The sequence below is a fragment of the Panthera leo genome, chromosome D4, assembly GCF_018350215.1.
Source record: "Panthera leo isolate Ple1 chromosome D4, P.leo_Ple1_pat1.1, whole genome shotgun sequence".
NCBI lineage: Eukaryota > Metazoa > Chordata > Mammalia > Carnivora > Felidae > Panthera > Panthera leo.
The window spans coordinates 1,637,106-1,654,425 of record NC_056691.1 but is presented as its reverse complement, the minus strand read 5'-3'; the positions used below and the strand labels follow the sequence as shown (position 1 = coordinate 1,654,425).

The window sequence follows — 17,320 nt, the reverse complement described above, 5'->3', positions numbered from 1 at the left end:
GAGCGGAAGTCCCCAGCGCCCTTCGGGACAGGCCTGTGCCAGCTGGGGTGGAGGATCCCCAGGAGGAAATCTGGTGGGGGGCAGTGAGGTGAGGGACAGCAAGGGACCCGCAGGAGGCCCACGCAACCTGAGGAATCAGGAAGGAATTGCCTGAGCCAGAGACTGGAAGGAAAAGTAGGAGTGGACAGAGCGGCAGTGAGGGCAGCCCTGAGAGAGGACTGGACACGGGCCTGCGGAGGGTATGTGGGTCATGCACAGCAGCCCCAGGCAGAGAGGAGGGAAAGTGCCTCACGCGGAAAATTCCATTCTGGAGCGCCAGGCAGGGCTGCTGGTGTTCACGGGGCAGGGTGTCAGTCTCCGATGAGGGGTACACGGCAGGTGTTTTTCAGTCACCCCCTTTCCCCCCAGTGCTTGGAGCTCCCCCACTTGACGTACACGGCTGGGCACACGTGGCCCCCCGGGGCAGCAAGGATCTGACGTTTCCGCCTTCCTGACACATGTCCTCGTCCCGGCCCAGTGGCCTGCCGCATTGGAGGCGGGCACACCCCGTGTCCCCCGCGTCTGCGTGTGCCTGGACTTCACTCCCCGTGCTGCCGAGCGGGGCCCCGGGGTCTGGGAGCCCATTGCTGACATTCGGGCTGCTTCCTGTTCAAGCAAGTCCTCACCGAGGCGGCCGCCCTGGCCGCTGGCTTCTCGGAAGACAAGGAAGCTTGGCCAGTCTTACGGTAACTGAGTGCTCAACGTCACGAGAAACTACCAAAGTGTTGTCACCCCGTGAGGCCCACCTTACACCGCCCGCGGGGGGTGGAGTCCCAGCCGCTCCACATTCCCATCAACTCCGGTATGACCCGGCTTCGTAACTGCACCCTCGGGCATCTTGTCGCAGGTGTGGTCTGTGCTTCTCCACGAGCACTATTCCATGCGCTTAGTGGCCACTTGAATACCCTCTCCTAGAAAGATTTTTCGAATCCTTTACCCCTTTTTCTGTGCTTGTCTTATTGAATTTAAGACTTCTATGTTTCAAGGGGCACCCGGGTGGCTCAGTCGGTTAAGCGTCTGACTTCAGCTCAGGTCATGACCTCACGGTTCATGGGCTCGAGACCCACGTCGGGCTCTGTGCTGGCGGCTCAGAGCCTGGAGCCTGCTTCGGATTCTGTGTCTCCCTCTCTCTCTGCCCCTCCCCTGTGCGGGCTCTGTCTCTCTCAAAAAAATAAATAAACTTTACAAAGTAGTAATAAAAATTTTAAAAATTAAAAAAATACTTAAGATGTCTATGTTTTGGGTATATAAGTCCTATTTAGATTTTTTTCCCTCTGAACTTCAACTTGGCTTTTAACTTTTTTTTTAATGTTTATTTATTTATTTTGAGAGGGAAAGAGAGAACGGACGCAAGTGAGGGAGGGGCAGGGAGAGAGAGGGAGAGGGAGAGAATCCCAAGCAGGCTCCGTGCTGTCAGCGCAGAGCCCGACATGGGGCTCCATCCCATGAACCGTGAGATCATGACCTGAGCTGAAATCAAGAGTTGGACGCTCAACCGATTGAGCCACCCAGACGCCCCCTCCTTTTTAACTATTTACTTTGAAATAATCGTAGATTCAAAGCAAGTTGCAAAAACAAATGTAAGAGGAGGTGCAACACGCCCCTCTCCCAGACCCTTCAACGCTAGCACACAGCCCTATGGTAGAGCCACACTGGAACAGGGAGGCGCCCGTGCCCCGAGCCACTCACCTCTGCGGCTGCACTCGAATCACTCTGTGCCTAATGCAGCCAGCACGGAGTGGAGACGCTCTGTGCCAGCCCCAGAAGACTCCCTCATGCCACCCTTTACAGCCACTGCACCCCTAACCCCCGCAACCACTCATCTCTGCTCCAGCTCCATAATTACATTGTTCAATAGGAACGCCTGGGTGGCTCAGTCGGTTGAGCGTCTGACTTCCGCTCAGGTCATGATCTCGTGATTCGTGGGTTCAAGCCCTGCGTCGGGCTCTGTGCTGACAGCTCGGAGCCTGGAGCCTGCTTCGGATTCTGTGTCTCCCTCTCTGTCTGCCCCACCCCTGCTCACACTCTGTCTGTCTCTCTCTCAAAAATAAATAAACATTAAACAATTTTTTAAAAATTACACTGTTCAATACATGAGACATGAAAGGACCCGTGCCACGTGTGCCCTTTTGACACAGGCTCTTTCCCTCAGCGTAGTCCCCGAGAAACTGGCCCACATTTCCGTGTGCATCAGTATTTATCCCCTTTTCTCCAACAGCAGCATTCCAAAGTCTGGATGCACCAGCATTCCCACTCCACGTGGTGAAGGTCACTGGGCTGTTTCCAGACGTTAGCTATTACGAATAAAGTTGATAGGAACATTCCTGTCCAAACTTCTGTGTGAAAATAAATGTCCATTTTCTGGGATAAATGCCCAAAAGGGTAATTGCCGGGTCTTCTAGTAATTCCGTTAATAGGTTTAACAGGAACCGCCCGAGCAGTTTGCAGGCAGCCGCACACTGCCCGGTGCTCCCGCCAGGAGCGTGGGAGGGGCCCGGGGTCCCTGCGCCCTCACCGTGCTTGGTGTCCTCACCAGATTTTGTCTCAGCTGTCCTGACAGGCGTGGAGTCACAGCGTGTCCCCGGACGGCCCCTGGGGTCAAGGGTCTTTTCACAAAGTGTGTTTGCCTTCTGCGTATCATCTCTTTTCAACTTCTGCCCAAGCTTTGGGCCCACGTCCTGACGGGACGGTTTGTTCTCGCTCTGGGATATTGAGGCGTCTGTACATATTGCATTGGGCTTTAGCCACCTGTGTGGCCTGCAAGCACGTTCTCTCCGTCTCTGGATACCTGGTCACCCTGCTGATGGAGTATCTTTCACAGAGGAGCACAAGCTTCTATTTTTGATCAATTTTCCTTTTAGGGATCATTCTTTTGATAGGAAGCCCAAGAACGCTGTGACTAGCCTACGTGCCAAAGATTTTCCCCTATTTTTTTTTTTTTTTTGACGTTTGACAGTTTACATTTTACGTTTACATCTATGACCCACTTTGTGCTGGTGTGTGTATCAGGCGTGCGGTTTAGGTCGGGTTTCTTGTTTGCCTGTGGAGGTCCCGTCCTCCGAGGCCATTTGTGGACAGGCTCTTTTTCCTCCCTTCGCACGGTTGGCAGCCCCCTCCCCCCCGCTCCCGCTGTGGGGCTCCCGCCGTGCCCCGTTGATGCCTGTGTGTGTCCCCCCAGCGCCACCCTGTCCCCGTTGCTGTGGCTACAGAGGGACCTTACTGTGGGGCCAGGGGCCCCTCCAGCGTCGTCCGCCTGTTCACGGCCGCCTGCTGCTCATATTTGTTCCCGGGGGCAGGGCGGCCGTAACAAAATGCCATGAGAGAGAGGCTTAAAGGAGAATTTGTTCTCTGGAGTTCTGGAGGCTGGGAACCCAAGGTCAGAATTGGTTCCTTCTGCGGCCGAGAGGGAGGCCTGTGCTCCCCTTGGCTTGTCGATGGTGTCCTTGTCCCACGTCTGTCTCCAACTTTCCCCTTTTTATAAGGACACCAGTTGTACCGGGTTCCGGCCACCCTAATCACCTCTATGTAATTCGGTCACCTCTTATCTCTGAATAAGTCCACATTCTGAGGTACGAGGAGTAAGGATGTCAACACATGACTCTGAGGGGGCACAATTCAACCCCCGACGCTACTTTAAGGTCGGTGCTTTTCCGTGTGAATTTTAGAACAGCTTGTCTGCGTCTACCGAAAACTTTCTTGAGGCTTTGCCAGGGGCTGCAAGAAGTCTGCAGATCGATTTGGGAGGACTGACTTCTGCACCAGGCTGAGCCTTCTGGTCCACAAACCTGGCGTGGCTCTCTCCAGTCATGTAGGTCTTGGTTTCTTCCACCCACATTTTATACTTGTCAGCATTTTGATCCGATACACGTTCATCACACTCACACCTGAGTATGTTAGTCTCTTCAGAGTGAGTGTAAATGTTGTTTTTAATTTCAATTTTCAAACGTTCATCGTTAACTATACAGACACGCAATTGACTTTTGTATTTTGATCTTTTTATCCTCCGACCTTGCTGAACCCACTTATTACTTCTAAAGGTTTGTTTGCTTTCTGTAGACTCCTCTCGATTGTCTACATAGACCATCGTGTCATCTGCAAATAGAGTCAGCTGAATGTCTTCCACCCTCCTATCTGTGTGCCTGTCTCCCCCTTGCCTTATCACAGTGGCTGGGTGAGATGACGGGGGACAGCAGGGACGGCAGGCGTCTTTTCCTTGTTCCCACACTCAGAAGGAGAGCATCCAGTCGTTCACCATCAAGTATGATGTTAGCTGTAGGGGTTTTGTAGGTGTTCTTTAGAGAGTTGAGGAAGGTCCCCCCTCTCTTTCTAGTTTGCTGAAGCTTTTTAAATCATGAATGTGTGTTAAATTTTGTCAAATGATTTTTCTGCCTCAATTGATATCATCATATGATTTTTCATCTTTAACCAGTTGATGTGGACTGTGTTGACTGATTTTACAATACAGAACCAGCCTTGCGTTTCTGGAATAATCCCACTGCGGGTGCGTGATTTTTGTTTTGCACCACCAAATTTGATTTGGTCATGTTTTGTTGAGGGTTTTTGCTTCTAAAATCATAAGCAATACTAGTTTTTAGTTGTGTTCTATCACACTATCTCTTTTGGTACCAGGGTGCTCCCAGCCTCATAAAATGAACTGGGAAGTGTTCTCTCCTCTTGTCTTTTCTAAAAGAGGTTGTGCAGAAATGGTGCTAATTCTTTTTCAAATGTTTGCTAGAATTTTCCAGTGAAATCATTTTGGCCTGAAGATTTCTTTTTCAGGAGCTTTTAAATCACCCATTCAATTTATTCAATGGTTAGAGGACTAGTCAGCTGTCTCACTCATGTTGGTTGAACTTTGGTCATTTGTGAAGTTGGAGGAATGGGTCCATTTCTTCTAAATGGTCAGATTCATGATCATAAGTTTTGTACAGTATTTCCGATTGTGTTTTAAATAATAGAACCTCTGGTGACGTTTCATTCTTTGGTCAGTGATTTGGGTCTTCTCTCTGTTCCACATAGTCAATCTTGCTAGAAGGCCCCATCAGCTTTAATGATCCTTTTCGTTGATTTTCTGCATTGCTTTCCTCTTTTCAAGCTCATAGATTTCTGCTCTTATCCTCATCCTATTATTTCCTTTCTTCAGATTGCCTTGGATATATTTTGCTCTTCTTTTCTTCATTTCTGGAGGCACAAACATAGATTATCTCCCTGAGAACTTCTCTCATTTCTACCATAAGCATTCTGTGTTACAAATTTCCCTGTCGGCATGGCCGTTGCTGGATCCTGCAAATTTTGACATGTCATATTTGTGTCTTTTACCGAGTTCAACCTACTTGTGTATTTTCCTTAGCACTTCCTGTGTGTCACATGGATTACTTAGAAAAGCATTGATCACTTCTCAAGTGTTTCTTTTGTCTTCACCGCATTGATTTCTAAGGTAAATCAATTATGGTCAGAGAACACGCCCTACACCATTTCCATTCTTTCGAACGTGTTGAGGTCTGTGTTATGGTCTGTCTTGGGAAGTGCCCTCGGCTATGTGAAAAGGATGTGTGCCCCGCTGTGGTTTGGTAGACAGCTCTATGTCCTCTCAGCTGCTGCGAGGGACATGGTGGCGTCCTGGCTATGACTGTGGCTCTGTCTGTTTCTCCTTCAGCCCCTCCAGGCTTCGCTCCGTGTACTTGGGAGACATGTGGCTTAGTGCATCAACCTTTGGGATTGCCTTGTCTTTCTAGTGCATTGGTGCTTCTGTCGTTAGGTAAAGTCTCTCTTTGCCGCTGGTGATTTTTGTTGCTCTGCCTTCTACTTTATGTGACATTAATGTAACCGGTTATCTTTTGATAAATGAATGCTGGGGATACATATCTTTTTCCATCCTTTAACTTTCAACCTATCTGTGTCATTATGTTTGAAGTGAGTTTCTGGATGACAGCCTATAACTGGAATCGTTTTTATCCATTCTGTCAATCTGTGTTTTGTAACTGATGTATTGTATTAAGATCACTTTCATGTAAAGCAATCATTGACAAGCTAGGGCTTACATTTGCCATTGTATTATTATTTTCTGTTTGTTCCTTTCGTGTCTGTTCCCATTTCTCCTTTTTCCTTGCCTTTCTGTGGGTTACTTGGACATTTTTGTGGGCTCCGTTTTATGTTTTATGACGATTGTGAGTCTACGTAGCTTTGTTAATGGCTGCTTGTGGTACGAGCACACACTGACATTGCCTTCACTACCTAGCGGTGGAGAGATTTTACCAGTTTGAGGGACGTGCACAAACCTTATTGCCATTCAGATTTCTTCTCCTCTCCCAAATTTTAGAATGCAGTTTTCCTACTTATTACCTCTACAGGCTTGGGGCACGGCATTCAGGGGTGTGTGATGAATGAAACTCTTGAGGTGAAATGATTGCTTCTTGCCTTGTATTTTCACCTGCTCTGTCCTTCCTCCTTCCTTGGAGCGCTTCCTGTAGGGGCACCACCACGAGGTGGACGGCCCTTTCCTCCGGCTCTTGAAAATCAGGCTGCCCCCTCCTGAGCCTGTTTCAGCCAGGACTCCAGGGACTCCGCTGTCACCCGAGGTGGCGGCGCTCCTCTGCGGGCAACACGCCATTTCTCTCTGGCTCCTGAAAAAGGCCTTTTCTCTGTCTTTACTTGCCACAAGTTTAGCTGCTGTGTGTTCTGGTTGGCGTGGATTTCTTTGGGTTTATCTTGCCTGGCATTTGCTCGGCCTCTTGAAGCTTCAGGTTTATGTCTTTCACGTAGCCAGTGTTTGCCTTTTCTTATCAAAACTTACAAAAAGCAAAATATTTTTATTTTGACGAATTTTTTCAGTTTTTTAATGTTATGTTTTATTCCTTTTGTGTCCAGTCTAAGAAATCTTTGCCTACACAAGTATGTGATGAACGTCTCCTATGTTTTCTTCCATAAAATGTATACTTTTAGCTTTTAAGTTAAGTTTCTGATCCCTTTGGCCTTAACTTTTGTGTATGAATGAGATAAGACCCAAGGCTCAGACATCTAGTTTTTCCAATAACATCTCTTGGGAAGACTTTCCTTTCCATGTTGAATTGCCACGGTACCTCTATGGAAAAGCACTTGACATGTGGATTCATTTCTAGACCTTTCACCAAGTTCCATTTTTCTGTATCTGCTACATTGTTTTGTGTACTTAGCTTGAAAATAAGGCTTTATAACTTTATGCCAAGTTTTAAAATCATCCAGTGTAAGTCCAATTTTGCTCATTCATTCAAATCTTTGATTTCTCTCAGCAGTTTTTGAAGTTCTCCATACATAGGTCTTGCAAATATTTTTGTGAAATTTATTCCCAAGTATTTCATGTTTTTACACCACTGTGGAAAGTATTGCTTTATAATTTCACTTTCCAGTAGTTAATTGCTAGCACATAGAAATATGATTGATGTCTAAATACTGATCTTGTATCTTGTGACCCTGACAAACTGGCCTTTGCCAACCTGTCCACTCGCCACTTTTTCCTCTTTCTCTCCTTCATTGGTCATTACACAGAAAACTGATTTATGCACCGGTCTTTGCTCAGATCAGTTCCAGTACCTCTTTTTTTAGATTCCTTAGGGATCATTATGTACATGGTAATGCCATCTATGAATGTTCTCTCATCCATAGGCCTTTTATTTTTCTCTCTTGCCTTATCACACTGGCTGAGTACACTAATGAACAGAAGTGGTGAGAGTGTGCCATTCTGTTTTGGGAGAAAATATCCAGTCTTCTCACTGTAAATAATAATGTCCTTAATCAAGACATCTGTTGAAGACATTACCTTCTATTTCCAGTTTCCTGAAAATTTTTTGTTCTCGACGGGTACTCCATTTTATCAAAGGGTTTGTTTGTTTCTCTTTTTTCTTTTAGTCTGTTGAAATGATCATATAGTTGTCTTTATTCTTTTAATATGATGAATCACATTGATTGATTTGAAAATGTTAAACCAACTTCATCTTTCTGAGATAAACCCCACCTAAACATGATGATTTTTAAATATATATTGCTGGATTTGATTTCTGATACTTTATGGAGAATCTCATGCTTTTATTCAGAAAAGACATAGTGTTTATAGTTTTCTTTGTAATATCTCTAGTTTTGATACCAGGGTAATGCTGACCCCATAAAATGAGATAAGAAGGAGCATTGCCTTATCCTATATTTTTTGAAAGAGTTTATAAGTCTTTTTAAAATGTCTCTAGGTTCCACCATTAAAGCCACCAGGGCCTGGGATTTTTTTTGGTGGGGAAAGGTTTTTTTAATTGTGAATTCAGATTTTCTTTTTAATTCAGATTAAAAAAAATTTTTTTAATTAATGTTTATTTTTGAGAGAGAGACAGAGTGTGAGCGGGGAGGGGCAGAGAGGGAGGGAGACACGGAATCCGAAGCAGGCTCCAGGCTCCGAGCTGTCAGCACAGAGCCCAATGCGGAGCTCAAGCTCACAAACTGCAAGATTATGACCTGAGCTGAAGTCTGACGCTTAACCAACTGAGCCACCCAGGTGCCCCAATTCAGATTTTTTACACACAGAGGGCTAATCAGATTTCCTATCTCTTCTTGTAGCTGTGGCTACTTAGGTCCCTTGTCCATGTTATCTGTAGAACTTACTTCATAAAGTTGATCATAATATTCTTTTATTCTTTCAATGTCTGCAGGGTCTGTAGTAATGACCAGTTTTCCATCTGTGATTTTAGGAATTGGTATCTTCCCCATTTTTTTCTGAGTCTGTCTAGCTAGATGTGTATCAATGTTACTGATCTTTTCAAAGAAACAATTTTTGGTTTCATTAATTTTCTCTATTGCTTATCTATTTCATTGCTTTTTTATGTGAATATTTAAACTTAAGCTTAAAGCAGTTAAACTTGAGTAAAGTTAAGAATTCAGAACTCAGTCACACTAGCTGCATTTCAAGTGCTCAATTGCATTATATGAACATTCATATCTTTGGAAATAACTCCACCGGATGGCCCTGTTCTGGGGGTGGGAGGTCTAGTCCTCAGTTGGCTCCATCTCTCTTAGCAAGGCATTTCTCAAAGCTTCATGGGCAGGTCAAGTGGTCTTCTGATCCATCCCGTTCTCTTGATGAACGTGGCCTTGGCCCCAGCTCAGGTCTTCATCCTGGTTCCTCTGCCTCCTTCCAGCCCTGACTGTCTTCCCCATCTCTGCTTCCAGAAGGAGCTTCCGACTGAGACATCTGCCCCTGCACCAGCTTGCTCAAACTCCCCAACACAGCCTCCTGCCCCTGTACCAGCCTGCTAAAATGGCAATGGCCCCGTTGCCTGCGGTCCCACAGGATTCCCCAGTGGGGTGTGACCTGTGTCCCCCACAAGCCTGCACCCTGGTGTGGATGGGCTGCTGAGCCATTAGTGTCACTTCTTAGTCACCCCCTGGTCTGCAGGGGGACACAGAGGAGGGACAGTGCTACTACCCACGGGGTGGCATGCTCATTTCTCTTGGGCTGGTCCATGTTCTAAGCCTCAGGGCCACCTAGGAAAACAGGTTCCTGCTTTCTGAGACCAGCCGCATTTGGGATGTGAGACCAAGATCTGGGCATGAGCTCCCCGTCACGGGGGGAGAGATGGAGGACACTTGTCTGGAACGGGCTCGGGGACTACGTAGCAGAACCTGGGCTCTTACGCTTGTCCATCTGTGCTTCCAGGGGCCCCGGGCCTACCTGGACACGTCAGCCCGGCCAGTTACAGAAGGACCGGCTGCCACCTCTCCCTGCCGACCTAGCCGTGCCCCTGACAGCCTGCCCTTCACCCGTCAAGACATGAATCACAGTGGCCTCACAGGAGGAAGCAGTGATAACCCCAGGCTCCAGAAGGGCCACCCCCTGATGCTCTGTTCTAATCCACCCTGCAGGGCAGGGCTCAACCCAGCCCCCTCCACTCCTGCCCCTAACTTGTCTGTGCAGCCCTCCCCACCCCCCACACCACACATCCCTCCACCTGGAGCCCCCCTTCCGCACAACCCACCCCCCAACCTTTCTGCCCCTCCCTCCTCCCTGGCCTTGGGTCTTTCAGTCCACCTGTCTGTCCCACTGCCCTGTGGCCACTGGCGCCCTTGCTGCCCTGGACCCCAGCACTGAGCAGAGGGTGGGGCTGGAGACTGTCCTCAGGAGGCACAAGGGCTGCTCTGACCACCCATCAGATGCCCTGAGAGGATGGAGGGATGTGGGGAACCCCGCAGGCAGTTAGTAGGGAGCCACAGAAAGTGATTGAGCTGGACAGCAAACACAGGAGAGTGTCTGGGCTGAATGTGGAGATCAGGAAGAAGGAAATCAGAGGGACAAAGACAGGGAGAGCCAGTGTTGGGGTGCTAGGGGGTGTTGAGGGGGCTCATGTGGCGGGTCCTGGGGAGGGGCTACGAGGGGCCACTGTGGGGGCTCCTGGGGGCAGCTGAGGGATCCAGCTGGTGCTGTGATCCGATAGAGCCAGAACCAACCCAGGCCTGGGGTCCGGGGAGAAGTCAGGCGAGAAGGACCCACAGGATCCAAAGGACAAAAGAGTGAGGGGCCAGGGGCAGCCGAGCGGCCGTGGCCGTGGGGCACCCTGGAGGAGCGTCCACGAGACAGGGAGGAAGTCGAGGCTCGCGGAACCAGGACCCTCCCTGTCCTCCTTCCTAAAAGCAAGCACATCCGCTGTTTGGGAAATGCAGTTTGCGGGGGTGGGGGGGTGGGGGGGGCCAGGAGGGAATGCAATCTTGAAATCACACTGGCTGGAGCTGGGGGGAGGCCGGCGGGCCAGCAGGCGAGCAGGCGGACAATTAATTACGAGGATCCCGCTCTGAGCCGGGCGAGGGCCCAGCCAGGCCGGGTGTTTACATGCTCGCTCGTCTGTTTGGGGCCTGCAAATCCGTGTCAGATGTTAATGGAACAGCATCATTTTTCTGCCGAGGTGGCATCCCCAGGGATGTTTGGATGAGGCGGCCGGCGGGACTCGGTCTGGGAAAGGCAGGCCAGCGGCTGAGGAGGGAGATCATTTGTCAGGCTGCCCGACAGCCCGGCCGCCCCACCCAGGTCCCTCTGTCCACCAAGCTCTGGGGATGTGAAAAGTAGTGACCCACTCCAAAATAGGAGACTGCAAACCGAAAGTGAGTCTAACTGAGCATCCACACCAGTGGACACAGGCCAAGTGGGCGCGCCCAGCAGCAGGCCTCTCGGCCGCCTGAGGCCGTCTGTGTCCTGCTGTGGCCGGACCCCCACGTGGGCACTCTTCCGCAGAGAGGGTGCAGGGAAGAGCAGGGGGACACACTCCCACTCAGCAACAGCTGCTTGCTGTCGGCGGCGGAAGAAGAGGGCCAGAGAGAGGACATGACTGCCCAAGATCACGCAGCCAACAGGCCCTGGGACAGGCAGGCCGGTGGCCGCTCTGTGCAAGGATGGAGCCGAGGCCCTCCCTGAGGTCCCACAGCCAGGCAGGCAGGCAAGGGGAGCCTGCCAAGGGCCGCTCAGGCCTGTGCTGTAGCCCCCTCACCAGGGCAGGCGTCCCAGGCCAAGGCCCGGAGGACACGAGACCTTGCTGGAACCCTGGCCCCGGTGAGCTCCCCACCCCTTGTTCCCCACCCGCACTACGCCCCGCTGTTCCTCAGGAAGCCACCCCTACCCCAGGGCCTTTGCACAGGCTGTACCCTCAACCCCAACACTTCCTTCAGGCCATCTCCTCAAAGAGGCCTCTCGGCCCCAGGGTCCAAGCCTCCTCTCCTCCACAGGCTGAGGCCAAGGCGCAGTGGTAGGCAACTAGCTGTGGGAAAGCTCGAAGCACCCTGCCTGGCACACAGTAGGAGCTCAGGAAATGCAGCCACGCTGGCAGCACAGTCTTTGATACAAATCTTACGCCACGGTTATCACTGGGAGTTATTGTTAAGGAGCCTTGCTTCCACGGGGCTGGGAACCAGCCTGGATTCTTATGCCGGTAACATCCTTTTTCAAACCCTGAATGGAGAGGCCTCTTGACTCTCCTTCCTACACCCCATCCGGAGACTCAGTACTGTGAACAAGGCGGGGGCAGAGACCTCCTGCAGCCATGTTTCCTGCAAAAGACCTGCCTCAGTGTCCCTATCTGCAAAGAGGGCTCTTTGCTTGGGGCTGTGCAGAGAGAGGCAGGGTAGGCAGGGCTCAGAGGGGGAGGCAGTGTCGGAGGTCTCATGCAGCCTGCGGAACTGAAGAGACCCTCGTGGTGAAGGGGTGAGCCAGGCCCTTCACACAGCTCCAGGTGCCACAGCACGACTCCCTGCTGCCTCCCCTGCATTCGAGCCCCTGCTCCTAGCTGCCCTCAGATGCACCTCACCCTGACCCCACATCAGGGCCTTTGCACAACAGCCCCTGCTCTCTGCTCTGGCACAGTTCCTCCCTTTGGGACCCAGGAATTGTTCTGCCAGGACTTGAACCCCAGCTCCACAAGCTGTGAGACTGCGTGCCTCAGTTTCCCCATTGATAAGATAAAGACAGTCCCCAGACCTTCTACAGAGGACGGTGGTGAGTGTGAACCTACCCATAGGTGGCTGGTGCCGACGACGCTGATGGGATTATTGTTCTCTCCTTCCTGGCACTTCAGGCGCTGGTCACTCACCTCTCCGGCGGCGGTTGCGTGCCCTAGGCCTTGCGTCCCCTAGGCAGCCATCCCAGGGCTGGGAAGGAGCTCCCGCCTCCATTGCCCGCGGCCGCCGGCCGGTTCTCGGCCCTCCCCTGCCCCCTGGTGGTCACTCTTGGTATTTCCCCAAGGTATTTCCTGACCATTTTGGGACTGGCTTGGTCCCCAGGTTCCAGGCACCCGGAGAGGCGGCCACGCAAAACAGACCACCTGCCCGAGGCACTGGTTTCCCGCCCGCGTGGAGACGACAGAAACATGTGCCTGCTGGGCACAGGGCCAGGGCGCAGGGGGACCCTCAGGGGAGGGGAGCCTTGAGGGGCAGGAGGACGATATTCCAGAGGGATGCCTCCTGCCCCGGGGCCTTTGCTCATGTTGCTAAAGACGTTTTCATCTCCTGCAGGTGCTCCAGGGAACCTCTCAGACACCCCTTCTGCCTGCGGTGTGCACGGACACTGGGGTTTGTCTCTGCATGGCCAACCCGTGCGAGGGAGCTGGTCACGCTGTGATCCCGGAGCTGGCAAGGCTGGGGCTCTCCCCGAGGCAGGAGAGCGGGTCCCTCCTCCAAACGCGGTGACCTCCTCAGTAAAATGGGCTTCTGGTCGGCCTTCATGACGGCTCCGGAAGGTTCTCAGCACAGCAACCGGCACACAGCAGGTGTTCAGTTTGTGACCATGGGATCCAGCTGAACTTTGGGAAAACTAGTTAAGGAGCAGCGTGTGTACTTAGTGTTCGGTGTGCCGCCTGTGCCTGTCAGACAGCAGTAACAAACTGCTCAGCGTCGCAGAGGCCTGACGTGCAGCTCGCGTGTTGCTCTAGCAAAGTGTTCTGCAGTCAAGCAGCTATCTCCAGGGAGGCCCTCCTGGGGTGGGGGGAACCCAGGAGCCCAGCCACTGGCCCCCAAGGGGCCCGCGGGCTATCTGCAGGCTGTACTGGGGGCTCACTGGGCCCCCACCCTCCCGGCTTACCAGCGTGGGGCTGTTGGCCTCCCACAGAGAAGGGGAGATGACCTGGGGAGGCCCCGGCACGGGCCCGCCTGGCCTACCCAGAGACGCACGTCCCGAGCCCGCGCACAGACATGGCCGGGCAGGGACCTCGTGGGGATGCCTCACACAGGCTGTCAGGGCCACAGTGAGGGCACAGGGCACGCCCGGGCCCCAGCCCCCAGACGACCTCTGAAGGCCCAGTCCCGAGAGCCCCACAAAGGTGGGGGGACCTGAGGAGTGCCCAGACGGCCCAGCCTCCAGGATGTGGGCTCAGGACCCACCAATCTGGGTTCGGTGGGGCTCCAGAGTGAGGCCTGAAGGACAGGGTTGGGCACAGGTACCTGGTGGCTGCGGGTACCCCCGGGGGAGCCACAGGGAAGAATTGGGCTGGATCTGGGCAGGGATGGGACAGCGCAAGCAGGGGGAGGGCCTGGCCGGGGGGTGTGCCAAGGCCACTTTCTCTCGTGGGATCTGATGGAGGGGACTGGGCTTTGGGCAGCTCTGGGAGAACGTCACATGCACGGGCCCGGCGGAGGGGCAGCCCTGGCCTGACCCGGGGCATCATTTGGTGGCAGTACCTTCCAGGCAGGATGGGGGCCCAGAGCCCCCACCCCCAGCCTCCCTTAGCTCAGCCGAGGCCCCAGAGGCATTCAGCCGCTGAGCGGGACAGAGGATGTGCACGCTGGGCACCCAACAGGGGGGAGGAAACCAAAGCTCAGAGAGGGGGACGAGGATGCTGTGCATTGCATTTCTATGCCCCGTGGCAAATGGCACTGACACGTCACCTGAACACACTGCCGCCCACCGATGCGTGTTCAGCTGTGTGGTCACAGTGGCCTGGTGGGCACATCCACAGGCAGCTGCTCAGCTACCTGGGAAGCCGATGCCCTGGGCCATGGCCATCTGGGAAGTGGGTGCACAAGGACCACCCACCGTCCCCTCCACCATGCCCCATGACGGGCCCAGGGATACTCAGCAGGTGCGGGGGTGGGGGTGGGCGCAGGCACCTCTCCCAGAGTAGCGGCTGGTTTTTCTGCAGCTGCCCATGCTCTCCCTCCTCAGCTGCCCTGCGCTGTGCATGTGGAGGGGGTCCAGGCAGGACCTGTTGTGAATAACTCTCAGATCCCACATGCTGACACCACAGGGTGCGGGCCCTGGGCTCACTGACTCAGCTAAACCGTTCACCTGTGAACCGTACGTGGTTCTAGAGGCTCCGGGGGGGTGCTCGGGGCCGTGGCGGCCGCTCCTGCAGGCTGGCTTGGGGCACTCTGGCTTTCCGCGGGCAATCCAAAGGCTTTCCGAGGAGAAGGCTGGCCGCCCCGCCTGGCCTGCCTGCCCACCCTCGCCCCAGCCCCGCGCTCCCCTGCGCTCGCCTCCCGCCACCCCTCCCGCGGATGAGCAGGAATGACACAGACATGGTTCTGTACAAAACCTGAAATATTTTTACTCTTTTAAAACTTTGATCTAAGCTGCCTTAGACCTCATGGACTCGATACAAGAGTAATATGAATCGGGAAATAAAACACTTTAATAGCCACGGTAAACTTTGTTAGAAATGTACATGTTGCCAAATAATAATAATAAACTTTAAAAAATAAAAGAGAGAGAAAGAGAACAGCTTGATGGCCGGGTTAGATTATATAAATGTTCAACAAGGACGGGAAAGGAAACCTCGCAGACGCCAGGGCGGCTCCGTCGGGCCCGGCGACCTTGCCCGCCAGCCTCGGGGCGGGGCCGCACCCCCCCCCGCCCCTCCCCCCCCGCAGCGCGGGCCACTTCTGCGCATGGACACAGCGCCCTGGGACGGGCGTATAAACAAAGCTCATAAGAAATGTACAAATATAAAAAGCTACAAACATTAATAAATTACAGCATCACAAAACACAGAAACACTTCACAAGGTGCTAGTAAAATAGCGGCGTCCCCACCCCCTTCGCCAACAAGAAGGAAAGAAAGAGCTGGTATTCGAGTTGAAGACCCCTCTCTGATCGCGTCTGGAACAGGTCTCGTGCGTACGGTTTGCTTCTGTAAAGACAGATATAAGGCTGCACAGACATCACTTGTTTTTCAGGCAATACCTTAGTTCCTAAGAGAAAGAAATAATACCGACGATAACAGTAGAAAGAAAGAAGGAAAGGAGAAGCATTGGAAACCCAACTGCTCATCAGACTCGGCAAAAAACTCGTATAAATGTTAATGAAGGACTCTATAGAAAGAAATTCCTAAAGATACTTTTACTCTTATAAAAAAGAAGTTATTTAAAAAGCTATTTACACGCTACATTCTATGAAAAATATGCTTCAGGAGATACATCTAAAATTAAAATACAGGATTGCCTGAGAAACAAATCCAGCCCCTCCGTGTCACTGGGCAGAGGACGTGCGGTCTGGGGTCCGCCCGTGGCCTCGACACCAAACACCGACAGGTGACAAGACAGAAGTGCGGGCCCTGCGTCCCTGGGCCGCCCAGCTGCCGTCAGCCCCGCCAGGCAGGTGCCTCGGCTGACAAGTGCTTCTCCGAGTGTAGCCGGTGGGGCTGGACGGGGCCCGCCCACATGGCTTAGCCTGGGCTCCCAGGCCCTAGGTCGTGGCTGGGCCCGACCCTTCCAGGGGGACCCCCACGATAGCGCCCCCCCCCCCCCCCAACACAGACCCTGCCGCCGGCCCCAGCATCCCAACAAACGCCCCGGCAGGTCAGGGCACGACATCCACCATCCGGCCCGCCACCTGCCGGCCACGGAGCATAGAGGCCCCTCTCCTGGCCGGGCCGAACGCTCTCTGGACTGAGAATCACTCAGGAAGAGTAGGGGGGCACACAAGATCCCATTTTCTCCTCCTCTTCCTCTCTAGTGTTCTTTGCCTTTTTTAAGCCTCTGGAGGCTACCAGCCTGCGGCCAGCTCAGACTCTGGGCCTGGTGAGCGTTGGCTCACTCCTCCTTCCTCGAAGGACTCATGCTCCCAGCAGAGCTGCGGAGGCCCTGCAATCACACCCACACTCAGGGGTGCCTGGAGGCTGTCCTGAAACTGGAATGGTCCTCACGTGGGCAGGGCCGAGTTTCGGGAACTGGTCACTCTAAGCAACTTGAGAAAGGACATCTGTCCACGTTGGTGAGCTCCGCCTGCTGAAGCAACAGATGCTCGTGTGGGGGGGGAGTGGTGGCCGGGAGGGAGCCAGGCCCTCCCCGGGGTGAGGCAGCGCGGCCACCCTCCTGGGGGCGGATGTTCTAGCGGGGCTCCGGGGGTCCTGAGCGGAGCGGAAGGATCCTGGCTTTCCAAAGTTTAAAGGAGTAGTTTTCCATTCCGATGAATTTTCAAAATTTTCCCAAGCCTCTGCTTGGCGGTGGCCATGCCCTTTTTTGTACGTTTTCCTGCACCAAGAGACACAAAAGTGGCGGGTGTGAGAGCTCGAGAGGAACCTCCCCTCCTGGAGCCCCCATCTTCTCTGTAAGACAGGCCTGCGGGCCTGAGCCCTGGGGCTCCAGACCCCGCGGACCCACCAGTGGTCACCAAAGTGCCCTGCTGCGAGGCTGTGGGATGAGGGTGGGGGGACAGCACCACGAGGGAGTGAGGCCGAGCCCTCCTCCTGGCGGCGGGAGCCACACTCCCGTGTCCACAGCCAGCTGGGCCTGGGGGCCAGGGTGCAGGCAGATCGGGGGTCTGGGGGTGAGAGTGGGGACCTGGGGACGCAGCC

General features: G+C 53.1%; 1 protein-coding gene across 1 annotated transcript in view; it reads right to left on the bottom strand.

The window, feature by feature from the left end:
* Nucleotides 1-15,049: 15,049 nt before the first annotated feature.
* The window catches only part of PHF2 (PHD finger protein 2), a 75,853-nt gene continuing 73,582 nt past the window's right edge, over nucleotides 15,050-17,320 (bottom strand). Inside the window, exon 22 of the mRNA XM_042912310.1 lies at nucleotides 15,050-16,997. Coding sequence (XP_042768244.1) covers nucleotides 16,909-16,997 — 89 coding nt within the window. The 3' untranslated portion in view covers nucleotides 15,050-16,908. The remainder of the gene's footprint in view (nucleotides 16,998-17,320) is intronic.